Source organism: Sander lucioperca, chromosome 5 (assembly GCF_008315115.2).
Source record: "Sander lucioperca isolate FBNREF2018 chromosome 5, SLUC_FBN_1.2, whole genome shotgun sequence".
NCBI classification, from domain to species: Eukaryota; Metazoa; Chordata; class Actinopteri; order Perciformes; family Percidae; genus Sander; species Sander lucioperca.
In genome coordinates, this window is record NC_050177.1 from 12,489,091 (window position 1) to 12,503,504 (window position 14,414).

Sequence of the window (14,414 nt, forward strand, 5' to 3'; positions counted from 1 at the left end):
ATTATATACAGTAAGTACTCAGATGGCAATACAACTGCCACTTTGGAAAGCTACTGCCAATTAAACTTCACAAAAGTATTTTTTCTGAAGATTTAATACTTGTTTTTGTTTTGTTTTTATCTTCTTTTTTGCAGTTTGGTGATATAATTAAGGACCTTTATTTAAAACAAAAGGTCCTTAGTGCACTCTGCAATTTCTTTTGCCAACTGTGAGCATCTGGCAAAAAATTTGCACTGAGGGAGAGTAGTGTGCATCAACAGCACACTCAAAAAAACAATGCATACTGTCTGCTTTGAGTATATATTTGGTTACACTTTACTTGAAGGTATCTACATAAGAGTGGCATGACACTCATGAATGTGTCAAACATTATAAACAAGTCATAAACGTTTATGACATAATGCTTTTAGTAAGTGCCATTCGGTTTTTGTCATGACACTGTCATGTGTTCATGACAGTGTCATGTCACTCTTATGTAGATACCCTCAAGGAAAGTGTTACCCTTTATTTTGCGCATGAAAACACCACATACTCAAAACCTTGCAAGTACTTTTCTGTACATATCCACCAGAGGGAGCTTTGGGCCACTAACAAAACAGATGTAATGCATTCAAATTGCCACACTTGCAATAAGCCCGGCCAAGCCTGTTAATGGCATTATTTGCCTACCATGGGCATTATGTAAATACTCACCTAGCTGCACCACCTTTTCAGCCAAAGAGTGGTAAGTAATTGAAAACATTATCAATTTTCTTTTTTTCTGTATATCTTGATTCTAATATGTACTTGTATATAGCCTGTTATAATGGAACAAATGCCAGGACTCAGTACACTGTCATGGACATTTTAAGCAACTTTATGAAAAAGAGGAAGGGTATACTGTGTAAAGCAGTTGCCTTAAAGCAGCCATATTATGCTCATTTTCAGGTTCATAATTGTATTTTAAGGTTGTACCAGAATAGGTTTACATGGTTTAATTTTCAAAAAACACCATATTTTTGTTGTACTGCAGTGCTCTCTCTCACTGCTGCAGATCCTCTTTTCAGCTGGTCTCTGTTTTAGCTACAGAGTGAGACCTCTTTTCTTCTTCTTCTTCTGTACTATTTTTGATTGCACTGCACATTCGCAGTAGCTCAGATGTAGATCATGTCAGCTAGCTAGCTCCATAGACAGTAAAAGAAAGGCTGTTTCTACAACTTTGGTCAGTTACAAGGCAGGATTAGCTGGGAGACTTCTAAATGAGGGCGCACATGGAAGTAGTTCTTTTGTAGATTATGGTGAACTTGTGTGTGTTGTAGCAGTGCTTTGCTATTGAGAACGAGGTAGCATGCTAGCGTTAGCATTAGCGTTAGCATGCTACGAGCTAATGGTTGCGGTTAGCCTGCTCGTTTCGGCTTGTGACGTCACAAGCCGTGCAGATTTTGACCAGCTCACCCAGAGACTGAAGGCAGGACACATTCAGAAACTGTATCTCACTCTAAACAGCATGGATGGATTTTTTTCAAAGTTTGTATGTGTGTGGAAGCACCAGAGACACAACATAACACCCCAAATCCCAGAAAAAGTGATTTCTTTCATAATATGGGCACTTTAAAAACCCCTGAGTAGTTTGAAATGGCTTTAAAGGGCAGAGTTTGTATTACATTTTAGGAGCAAATCTAATGATGATGATCCCTGATGATTTTAGGAATGTAAAACCATGAAAGGTGCGCACACACATCCTTGAGCATTAAATTCAAACCATAATTTAACTTAAGTTTTTTATCACTAGGTTTGTTGCATGGCTGTGCAGACCTACTGATATGAGGCTTTATGTAATCTAAGACCCCAGAGGAATGTGTGTATCACATGTCTGTGTGACATGTCTCACATTCTAACTTGAAGAGGGAGGAGGCATCCTGGTCTTGTTTTTCACAAACCTGAGCTGGTGGAACGGTAAAAGAAAGTCAATGAGGTGAATCCCCTCTTGAGTGTTTAGGTGTGTTTGGGCAACGAGAGTACGGTTTCTGCTTTTTTTTCTGATCACCATCCTGTTGATCTGATTTTCTCACCATCTTTGCATCATGTGCACAAACTGAGCTCTTCTGACCCATTTGCTTTGCCTCTAGCCCCCTTACCTAATTCCTACCATTACAGACCGACTTTCTCTCAGTATAAGAAGACCAATGGCATGTTGATGGAGCTTCGATTCCCAACAGTACCTGAGCTATTAAGAAGGCTGACATTCTGATTTGAATACTGATTTCCAAACTACTTTTAGCAAAGCAGGTCAGGACTGTTTATGCAAAGACATTCAATATTTATACTACAAAGAGGTGTTAAATCTCTACAACGGGAAAATGTTATTCAGGCAATGTGTCTGGGATTTTAAACCAGTCCTCATCCTTGTGACGTCGACAAAATCACAGTGTATCCATGCGTAACCAGTGCACTACAGAGGCGGCGCTGCCCGTGTTTACACATCAGTAATGAATAGTGTTGTCAAGTCAAATGCAAGAATTGAGCAGGTCAGCAAACATTGTGCAAATAGGAGATGACATTTTCTTATTGCCCTAAAGCAAAAGGGACAACTTCTGAGCTTGCTTGAATTTTATTTTTATTTAATATTTTTTAGGGTTGTTAGAGTTGTGCGTTCAAAGATTCAGGTTTTTCACATCCTTCATTTAGGCAGGGACTTTGAAGAGAATAGAGGGAAAGTTTATATATTTTGTATCAAGAGTATGCATATTAGGCTTTTAGTGGTTTTCCAAGACATGTTAAGAGTTGTGCATAAAACGTTTCTGGATTCACACCTGACCAGTCACACACCTCAGTCAGTTCTCAGTTTCTGAGTTCTTGTATTTAATGTAGCATTATCATTCATAATTATTATACATAATCATATATCTACCACCAAAATGCGGAAACACATGTATGCTAAATGTATGAGGATAAAAGAGCAGAGACTGTCTGATCCAAGATATTATTTGCATTTGTTTTTGAAAGTGCTAATTAGGTTTCAGAATGACACTGTGGTCCTATAAATGTTATTATAGATGGTATTATAGAAACACTGCAAAATATTCTTATCATGTAAGTGATAAAAATATGTATAGCTTGTTAACTTTTCTTATTTAGTCGTACAGTAAATAAAGCTTAAGAGAAGCAGGACAGACAACTCAACTGTGCAAAGACTGCAGCTGAATATTAAGCTGTCGGAATAATTTTTACGTTCAGTGTAAGATTTTATATTTGTTCAATATTTAGTGTCCATATAATAACTTGCATGAACTACAACATCCCTATACGCTGTGGTAACCGTGCATACCAGTGTGATGCCCTGCTGACACGGTTTGTTATCCAACCTGCTGCCCGGTGCTACTGTGACGCAGCGTCGGGCTGCAGCGTGGTGGGACAGATGCGTCACGGACTGAAGAAAGTTTAAAGCTGCTGCACAAAGACTTTTACATGGCTGCATTAGAGCTGCAACCAAAACACCGACTCCTCCAGAGCCTCAAATGCTTTTCTTTTCAACACACACACACACACACACACACAGGCCTCAGTCACCACCTACAGGTGAGTGTAAGCACTAGTAGTGGGCGTGGTGTCATTTTCATAGTCTATGACCTACATATAGGCCAGTGGCAAACTGGTGAGGCGGCTTTTTGTTCACACAAAGCAGCGGAGCAGCGGGTTGCGGGCTGTTGTCTGTAGCTCGTCCTGTAATTATCTCCATCAGTAGTAGATCTCCAGGGGATCTCACGTCCGCTGCTAAGGTGAGTCTCAGCATATGGATTTGGTTATAGCCTACACAATACAGGCTACAGTGAGCGCTCAAGAGCTGATATATCCCCTCTATAATATTCATTCTATTAAACTGAGGAGTGATGGAATGTATCATTGCTATGTGCAGATCATTATTCATTATACATTTATACCATCTTTGCAGGGAGTTTAACTTTCTTTTGCAGTTGTGTGGGCCAAACTTTTTAATTGAGGTAGCCTATTTATTAAGGCATTTGAATAAAGGTACCATCCAAATTCAGGTTAAAGGATACTGATCACCATCTAAATGCTTGTAACTTCAGTATAACAGTCCTGCTGTAGTATTTATGTCAAGGAATTCTATATGGTTACATCCTGCAGAGTAGACTGTAGCTATTAAAAAAAAGGACCTATCCTGTTTTTTCCAGGTCAGTAGGCTACACCTGCAAGGCAAGGTAACTTTATTTATTTAGCAAATTTCAGCAACAAGGCAATTCAAAGTGCTTTACATAAAACATTAAAAAGCAATTAAAAACATTAATTAAAGAGATAATAGCATAAAAAAACAGCTAAAATACAATGAGACCGGTATAAGTTACAGTACAGTGTAAGAAATAAACAACTGATTTAATAAAAGGCAGTGTCAAACAGAAAAGTCTTCAGCCTTGTTTTATAAAGAACTAAGCGCTGCAGCGGACCTGCAGTTTTCTTGGACTTTGTTCTAGATATGTGGTGTATAAAAACTGAATGCTACTTCTCCATGTTTAGTTCTGATTCTGGGCACAGAAGGCAGACCTGTCCCAGATGACCTGAGAGGTCTGGATGGTTCATAATGTAGCAAAAGATCAGAACTGCATTTTGGCCCTGAACCATTCAGTGATTTTATAAACTAACAGTAGTATTTATTATTAAAATCAATTCTTTGAGGGACAGGATGCCAGTGTAAAGAACTGCAGTAATGTGATCCACTTTATTTTCTTGTTTCTAATTGATTTTCTTAGGGAGACGCTTGTAGTGCACCTGTTGACCTGTGTGGCAGGATCTGTTAATGCCTGCAGCTATTATGTAATGCAAAGTGTTGTGGATTTCGCTATGTACGACTTAATTAATGAATTATTCAAGGTGACCAAGATGGTGATATAATTAAGGACCTTTATTTAAAACAAGACAAAAAAAACACGATTTCACTCTGCAGAGTATGACTAAAGACATTCTAATAGCAACCAGTACTTTATACAGTAGGGGATGGACTTAATCGCACAGCATAGTATGTCATCTGACAGCACATGTCATATAAACATATAGTTTTTAGTCAAATAAGGCGTATTTAGAAAACGTATACTGTACACTAATTACAAACACCATAATTCCTGCAAACAAAGCTTTAGAACAAGCGAGTTTGTTAAAGTGCATGTTTTGGCCTGTGCATGTAGAAAACTCTTCTCATTTCCCTTCTCGCATAACATAAACATAGCTCTTTGTAAGTGCCCCAGGTGTGTGGTAAGACTTGTATGTGTGCCAGGAAAATAAGTGAAGATGTTGGGACTCCTGGGTTTAATTTCATTGGTGTTTCTCTACCCACAGAAATGAATCCTAGAAGACCCCATGAGGCCTGCTTGATTTCCCCCTCAGGGCTCTGCTATGGGTTTGGGGGGGGGCTGGGTGTGCATCTAATTCCCTTTTACACCTGGTTATTAATAAACACACAGCCCCAAGGACTATTTTTCATCTTGGTTACACAGTTTTCCAAGATAACGTTAACACCGGGCAGAACATATCTTAATCTGAGTATTAGTATTCATGATTGAAAAATTATAGTGGTAGTCGATATTTTTTCTTCCAAAAACTAAATTCCTCTTGTTCAGGGTGTTCCCTCATTAAATGGACCAACTAAAATACAGGTTGTATGTAAGAAGTAAATCGTGATGGAAAGTAACTAAGTAGATTTACTCAAGTATACTGTACGCAAGTTGAGAGTATTACCATTTAATGTTACTTTTTACTTCAGCTCCACAACATTTCAGAGGAAAATATTGGACTTTTTACTTCACTGCATTCGTTTAACAACTTTGAGGATTAAGGATTTACAAAATATATAATCGGCTCATAAAGTATGATGTATCATTATAGATTAAACTACCTGACAGTATATAAAGTAGCTTTACTCCTAGCAACATAAAATGCTGCTCACACAGTAATTTCTAATGATAATCCAATATTATAAAATACTGACAGGGGCCATTCTTCTACCTTATGAATCCTTAGATTTTTAGTATTTAATATTTCTGTACTTCTACTAAAGTAACATTATGAATGCAGGACTTGTATTGGATTATTTTTTATCTTGAGGTACTGCCTCTGTGTTCTCTGTGTGCTCATGAGCATGTTCTTTTTTCTTTTCTTTTAAATTGATCAATCTCTTCCAAATCCTCTGAGTTTAGTATTTAATATTTCTGTACTTCTACTAAAGTAACATTATGAATGCAGGACTTGTAGTGGAGTATTTTTTATCTTGAGGTACTGCCTCTGTGTTCTCTGTGTGCTCATGAGCATGTTCTTTTTTCTTTTCTTTTAAATTGATCAATCTCTTCCAAATCCTCTGTCTTCCTCCCTCACCTTCACACACCCCCCCCCCCTTCAAACCATCTCTTTCCTACAGCTTGAATCTCACAACACTCCACCTCCATTTTCCTTCTGCCCAGCTTGAAAGATGAACTTCAAGAACTTAAGGGAGTACCTGTCCTGGCTGTACTACCAGTACCTGCTCATCACTGGCATCTATGTCCTGGAGCCCTGGGAAAAGTCCATCTTCAACTCCATCCTCTTCTCCGCCATCGCCATGGTGATCTACACCTCGTATGTCTTTGTGCCCATCCACGTGCGCCTCGCACTGGAGTTTTTCTCTAAGATCTTTGGCGGCCAGCCTGAGAGCACCATGGCACTCATGAACTAAAAGATGGAGAGAATATGGAGGAAAAAGAGGCAGCAACTGGACGGATTAGCACCTCAGATAATCAACACTGAAAATATGAAGATCTTAATGAAATGATCTGGAAATCAGAGCCTTACTATCTTCTTTACATCCCAAGCCCTCTGGTGTTACCCCATGGTATTAGACACACAACTCTGCATTACTTTCACCCCCTCGCTGTGAAACGTCTTGTGAAATGTTGATTGTCCTATTTGTTTTTGTCTTTCTCACCATATGTCCTTGCGTGAGTGCATACCACCTCTGGGTTTTGCATGATAGGGTTATACATGGGTAGTACATAGTACTCGTCTCACTACAAAATACTAGACTCTCTTCTTTCCATCATGACTTTTATGCTACAGTCCTTAAAGGGGCCTTCCGGCGATTTAGTATGTCACTTCCATAAAAAAAACCTGTTAGAGACAGATTCAAAACCCCAAGCCATTTACTATGTAGTGTACTAAATTCTCTGTCGTTTTATAGTGTCTAAATTTGGAGTGTGACATTTATGCAGCGTTTAGTGCCCACAAACGTGCCAACAATAGAGCAAAAAGTGCTGTGTTCTAGGACACTATTTTCTGCAATAAATCCCATATAGCAATCATTGCATTTTATAGACGCAAAATGATTCATAAGTGTCTGAATTCTAAATTTACTACTGGAGTAGTGAACAAGTAAACGAGGGAGTGCATGGTTCATACACAGCCTTAGGAAAGCTCCTTTCAGAGTTCCCCTTTAACTGTGTTTATCTGCTGCATGTTCAACGCCATGTTATCACCGATTGGGAATTGCTCTCTGATAAAACAGGAGTTAGAACTCATTCCAAGATGTTTTGACATGTTACTGGTTGATCTATGGTTTTGTATCAGAACCATTATCACCTTTTTAGTTGCCTGCATGCACTGGAATACTAACTGACAGGGTACATTGCACATTTTCAATAGCTGATCTTTCAAGAGAGAGTAGATAGAAAGGCCCAAGCTGTGCAATGAATCTAAAAGCGTCACAATCTGTTACACAGCTGTGGAATTTACAGATTTACTGGTCTGTGAGTAATAAAACAAAAATAATGGCATAGATCTTTCCCCCCCCCCCCCCCGTTGTAAACTGTTGGTATGTCAGGAAGGTGTGCTCGAAGGTGTACACCGAATGAGCAAATATTGATACAACACACCTTTGCATTTTAGGCTTGGCTTTGTTAATGATGTAGCTTTATGTAACCAACAGCTTCTCAACTCAAATCAGAACTGTTTGCTGTCACATGCAAAATGCAAATTGGTCTGAATAAAAAGCAAAGCCTGACTGACCAAAAACAAAAAAACTGTCTTCCTCACCTATGGTTGATCTATAGAGAATGAAAGGGAGTGAGAATGAGTTGTATAGGGTTTCTGGTAGTTGTGATGAGCATTGCGTGCTTAAGATCATCTTATTTGTTAAAGGGCTCACTGACTACAGTCTAATCATGATCCCAAGTTCCTTTTATTTATATGTAGTTATATATTTATATTCAATGGTAAATGCTTGGCTGGTTACAATGTCAATTACCAAACGTTTTTGATTATTTATATCTGTGTTCTCTTGTGGCAATAAATAACACATCATTTGTTCTTTAGTTTGTTTTTCCACCTGACAGTGCTTTTATATTGTTCCAGTTTGTGTCATTTCATTTCAGTTTTGTTAAAACAGATGTAGTAGTCCCAGACATTTCCTGTTTTCATTGTTCACCAAAATCAATGTTTCATTTATACATGATAACACATCACTGCAATAGTCAGAAAATAAAGACATCTGATGATACTTAGACGACTGTTGTCTTTCTCATCCTTGTTTGTTTTTTGATATGAATGTTTGTACATACTGATGGTTTAAAATATATATTCACACAGTATATTAACTTTGTTATGCCCTTAGTCAAGCAGAGCAGTTACTTTGAAATGCAAGAACAAGCAAAACAAAGGCTTTTGGGTCGCACAATCCTGACACAATTGACTATACCACATAAAGTGATTTTGCACAATAAGAGGCAGAGCCACCTAACCAGTTCTACCTAGAGAGTGCATACATGAATACCCAGTGGCTTTGCTTTCCCTACTGCAGATACTAGGCAACGCTTCAATGCCCACAAAGCTCTGTTTACCTGAGGTCTATGTTCACAGAAACAATTCAAATCCAATTCAAAATGTTAAGGATGATAAAAGAAACATGTTTTAAAGACTTGCTGGTAGAATAGTGTGAAATCAATAGTGGATGAGCGAGCAGGACATTGTTATCAGTTTAGGGACTCATCAGGTAACTATGTTTATGCCTTGCAACTGGAAACCTCCATCCTGTTTTTTTCCCAATTGCTGCAACACCCTGAGTTCTGAACTTGCACATGTACACTAAGCTCATCCCAAGGTACCGCTGAAGCCCTCTCTACTCCCTTCCTTTCCATTCTTTTCTTTTCCTTTCCTTTCCTTTCCTTTCCATTCCTTTCATTTCCTTTCCTTTCTTACATTTCCTTTCCTTTCCATTTCCTTCTTCTTCTTTCTTCTCCCTTTATTTACTCTCTTTACCTCTTTCCTTACCTTTCCTAAACTTTCCTCTCCTCTCCACACATTTCCTTTCCATTGATCTTGTTTCCTTTCCTTTCTTACTTTTCCATTTCTCTTTTCCCTTCACATTTCCTTTACTTTCCTCTCCACTCATTTTTTTAACCATTGTTCATATTTCATTTCTTTTCTTTTCTTTTCTTTCCTTTTTATTTTATTTTATTTTATTTGTTTCCTCTCCTCTCCTTTCATCTCCTCTCCTCTCCTCTCCCTTTTCAACTCTCCCTTTCTTTTCTTTCCTGTCCTGTCCTTTCCTTTCCTTCACCTCACTTCCTCTCCTCTCAGGTCCAGCGTTTTCTCGTACTATCCTACGTGGTGCAAGTCTGCCTCGGAGTCTATGAAGAACTTCTGATGTTATAGTTTTTCTTGATTTGCTTTGATACAGCAGTCAACTCAAACTCCACATTTTTCAAAACAGTTAACACAGGCCGAAACAGTGGCACTCATGGTCAAAATGACATTTTGTTTGCAAAAGGCTCTAACCGTGCCAAAACATTTAAAATATGCAACAAAAGCTAATTTTGCCTTCAAACAACACAACTTGCAAACAAGTGTATGAGCTCTTCCAATCAACCATTACACAGTGGACAATAAAATACAAAATACAGCACTCAGTGGGAATCAGTGCGAATCAGTGCACCATTGCTTGTCATTGTAGCCTATTACAGTTTTTCTTGATTGCTTTGACACAGCAGTCAACTCAAACTCCACATTTTCAAAACAGTTAACACACAGGCCGAAACAGTGGCACTCATGGTCAAAATGACACATTTTGTTTGCAAAAGGCTGTAACCGTGCCAAAACATTTAAAATATGCATCAAAAGAAAATTTTGCCTTCAAACAACACAACTTGCAAACAAGTGTATGAGCTCTTCCAATCAACCATTACACAGTGGACAACAAAATATAAAATACAGCACTCAGTGGGAATCAGTGCACCATTGCTTGTCACTGTAGCCTATTACTGTATGCAGCTTTCATGCCAGTGACATTTGTTGTCAAATTTGCCTTCTTGCAAAGATTTGGATCCAGAATCAGAAATGCTTTGATGCACATTTTATTGATTCCATTGATTCTTATTTTCAAACCGTGGCTGAAAACTGAAATACTGTAAATATTACATATAATACATGTAAACCAAAATAATTTTTATTAGAGTATAAGAAGTTAAGACAATAAAACTAAAATCTATTACAATAAAGTATAAACATCTATTACTGTAGAGTATAAGAAATAGCCACTATTGATACTCAGTCTCTTCTGTCTTAGACCTCTTCCATCCATGTTGGCAGAGAACAACACAGACGCTGCACCTTTAAGGCCTGCAGACTGATTGCTAGTTGGAGATTTGTGTGAAGGAGTGTCAAACAGGTGCTTCAGTGATTTCATACTGATGGAGGTAGTTTCTAATAGTTAGGAACAAATGGTTTCTGGTTGGTTACCATAGCTAAAACAATGGAGTTTGGACTGCTTGAATGACATCCGTGTTAACTGTTCTGCAAAAGGGTGGGGAAAATGTGTCCATCCAATGAGAAAGGGTTAACACATTTGCAAGAGGTGTCTTCTGCTCTGCTGAGACAGTGATGATGAAAACCAAGTGGATCCCAGTTTCTTTAAGCAGGTCAAAGCAATCAAGAAAAACTGTAATTTGTATCCCATGAAGGTAGAGGCCAGGGGTTATCTCCATAATGACAAGGTGTAAACAAAGCAATCTTTCTTTGTTAATCTGCAGACAAAACACTCACAGGGTGGTGTATTGTTTCTGCTGTGTTTACATGGAACTCCAAGCAACTGTCACGTCCACAGACAGAGAGGTTCCAAAACATTACTATACTATGACTTTTTCATGACATCTTCTCTGAAATGTCTTTGAGGTTTTTATGATTTTTATTTTATTTTTTGTGACACACAATGTCACACTGTATAGCCTGGATGGAGAGTTTAAGTGACAGCTGTTTATTTCTTGTAATGAAAAAAGTATGGTGTGTGTCAGGAGAAGGGCTGTTTTACTGTGACTGGGTATAATTCTGTGAGATTGTATGATTTACAATTACTCTGTATCATTTTGTGTTTCCCGTGTTTTGACGGATATTAGAGCAACTAGAGGGGTCAAAATTACACCATTACGATTACGACAATAATGCAGAAATATATAATATTATATCTTTAAACACATGTATTGGGTGTGTTAGTAATACACATCATATTGACAATACAAGGACAGCCTTTAAGGGTGATATCAACAGGATCTATCTAGTTTAAAGTCACTAACAAAAAACTGCTTTCATTAATTTGATTATAATTGTATTATTTGCTCCAGTTTATGGCTTAATAAAATGTTTGCCACAAAATCAGTATATTTTAAAGACATCAGATTAATTTTACATTGTATTGTATGATCAACTAATGTGACCAATAAATCTGAATGTTTTCCGGTTAATTGTATGACTCAGTGTTGTGATTTATTGTGAAAACAAATGCAATTGCAATGATTGGGTAGTTTTTTAATGTAAAAGTCTCTAACATAAAAAAGAGAGACAGGACATGACAATACCCCGTTAATATAATATACTATAGTGTCATTTAACAGGCCTGTTTTCAGGGAACGTTGTTTGCACGGTTGGGCGTGCGTGTGTATGTGTGTGTTTCTGTGTGTGTACTGTCTTGGTTAAACACTCTTTGAACCGTAATTTCATTGTAATGATAAGAAAAGGTTATTTCGAAAAAGTCCCATTCATACTAAGTCAACCGTTTTATGGATATAGAATACATTTTCATATTTTCAAACTTTGTCAGCCAACAAGCTTCTCTACTTGTACATTTTCTTTCTTTAATTGTTGGATTTCTCTTTTTGAGTTGAAACTCTTCAGAGAAAAGCAGAGGTTCTAAAAACATTGTTGGCAAACAATTGTTGTTAGATTAGATTAGACACAAAGGCCCAAGGAGTAACATGATTTGTGAATGTAATTGCATCCGCAACAGAGATCATGTACAGGATCACAGTATCATGTTTTGAGGATAAATTAATCTATTGTTTTATGTTCTACTGCATGTGTACACCAGCTTTATTTCTTGACTGATCCCGGTGCAATCAGACAAGGTTTGTGCTGTGGCATTTAGAGTGATTGTGCAATTATTGACATGCCTTGTTGATCAAAGATGGAGGAGGAATTCTCCTTATGACACAGCTCCCAGCTCCACAGTACATTATATCTGATCTACGAATCAGTCAATATGAGTCTAGGAGTGGTTGGCCTAATAAAAACCGAAGCCCAGCAAGGCGTTAAACCGCAGCTGGAGCCAAACCCTGACATGGTCAGTGGACTTTAAATGGAAACATGTTGTGCTACGTTTGGCTCAAACTGTAGTAAAAGTTGGTGAACAGCAGTGTAGCTTAATAAAGAAGCAGGATGTTTATGCTCCTAAATATACTTGTTAAAGCAACATCTTTATGGCCATCTGGATATTGTAAATATTACAGCTTTTAGTAGGTGTTCATATGAGCTGATATATATATATATATATATATATATATATATATATATATATATATATATATATATATGTTTTTGTGCATGAAGGATCCTTGAGGTTAAACCTAAATCACGAGTCTGCCACCAAGTGGTCAAATAAAGAAATCATATTTTCCTCAATGTGGTATAGTTGTGATAACAATAATCTTATTGTATGCACACGTAGAATCATCACAAGTCTCTGAATCTAGTTAAGAAAGCACTATAGAGCCAATAATTCACTTTTGACTAGGTGGTTCACATTGTGGTATATTTCAGAGTATGCTGCTGCTGTAGGCCTATATTACAGTTTTTCTTGATTGCTTTGACCTTCTTAAAGAAACTGGGATCCACTTGGTTTTCATCATCACTGTCTCAGCAGAGCAGAAGACACCTCTTGCAAATGTGTTAACTCTTTCTCATTGGATGGACACATTTTCCCCACCCTTTTGCAGAACAGTTAACACGGATGTCATTCAAGTAGTCCAAACTCCATTGTTTTAGCTATGGTAACCAAACAGAAACCATCTGTTCCTAACCATTAGAAACTACCTACATCAGTATGACATCACTGAAGCACCTGTTTGACACTAATCTTCAATTAGCAATCAGTCTGCAGGCCTTAAAGGTGCAGCGTCTGTGTTGTTCTTTGCCAACATGGATGGAAGAGGTCTAAGACAGAAGAGATTGAGTGTCAATAGTGGCTATTTCTTATACTCTACAGTAATAGATGTTTATACTTTACTGTAATAGATTTTATTATATTTTCTTAATTTCTTATACTCTAATAGATTTTATTTTGGTTTACATGTATTACAGTTTTTCTTGATTGCTTTGATGCAGCAGTCAACTCAAACTCCACATTTTCAAAACAGTTAACACACAGGCCGAAACAGTGGCACTCATGGTCAAAATGACACATTTTGTTTGCAAAAGGCTGTAACCGTGCAACAACATTTAACATATGTAACAAAAGCTAATTTTGCCTTCAAACAACACAACTTGCAAACAAGTGTATGAGCTCTTTCAATCAACCATTACACAGTGGACAATAAAATACAAAATACAGCACTCAGTGGGAATCAGTGCGAATCAGTGCACCATTGCTTGTCATTGTAGCCTACTACTGTACGTAGCTTTCATGCCAGTGCCATTTGTTGACAAATTTGCCTTCTTGCAAAGAATTGGATCCAGAATCAGAAATGCTTTGATGCAAATTTTATTGATTCCATTGGTCCTTATTTTGAAACTGTGGCTGAAAACTGAAATACTGTAAATATTACACAAAATACATGTAAACCAAACCAAAATAAAATATATTAGAGTATAAGAAATTAAGAAAATAAAAATAAAATTTATTACAGTTAAGTATAAACATCTATTACTGTAGAGTATAAGAAATAGCCACTATTGATACTCAGTCTCTTCTGTCTTAGATCTCTTCCATCCATGTTGGCAAAGAACAACACAGACGCTGCACCTTTAAGGCCTGCAGACTGATTGCTAGTTGAAGATTAGTGTCAAACAGGTGCTTCAGTGATGTCATACTGATGTAGGTAGTTTCTAATGGTTAGGAACAGATGGTTTCTGTT

At 37.5% G+C, this 14,414-nt stretch overlaps 1 protein-coding gene across 1 annotated transcript; it reads left to right on the top strand.

Annotated features, from left to right (window-relative positions):
* The first annotated feature begins 3,654 nt into the window (after window positions 1-3,654).
* sptssb (serine palmitoyltransferase, small subunit B) lies at window positions 3,655-7,988 on the top strand. Its single transcript, XM_031301003.2, has 2 exons — window positions 3,655-3,758; window positions 6,407-7,988. Exon 2 carries the CDS (start codon window positions 6,458-6,460, stop codon window positions 6,698-6,700), a length of 243 nt encoding a protein of 80 aa, XP_031156863.1. The 5' UTR covers window positions 3,655-3,758; window positions 6,407-6,457; the 3' UTR covers window positions 6,701-7,988.
* Window positions 7,989-14,414: the final 6,426 nt, after the last annotated feature.

What these genes read in the sequence shown, in the direction of transcription:
- sptssb (XM_031301003.2), top strand. Translation starts at nt 6,458, where the DNA reads ATGAACTTCAAGAACTTAAGGGAGTACCTGTCCTGGCTGTACTACCAG.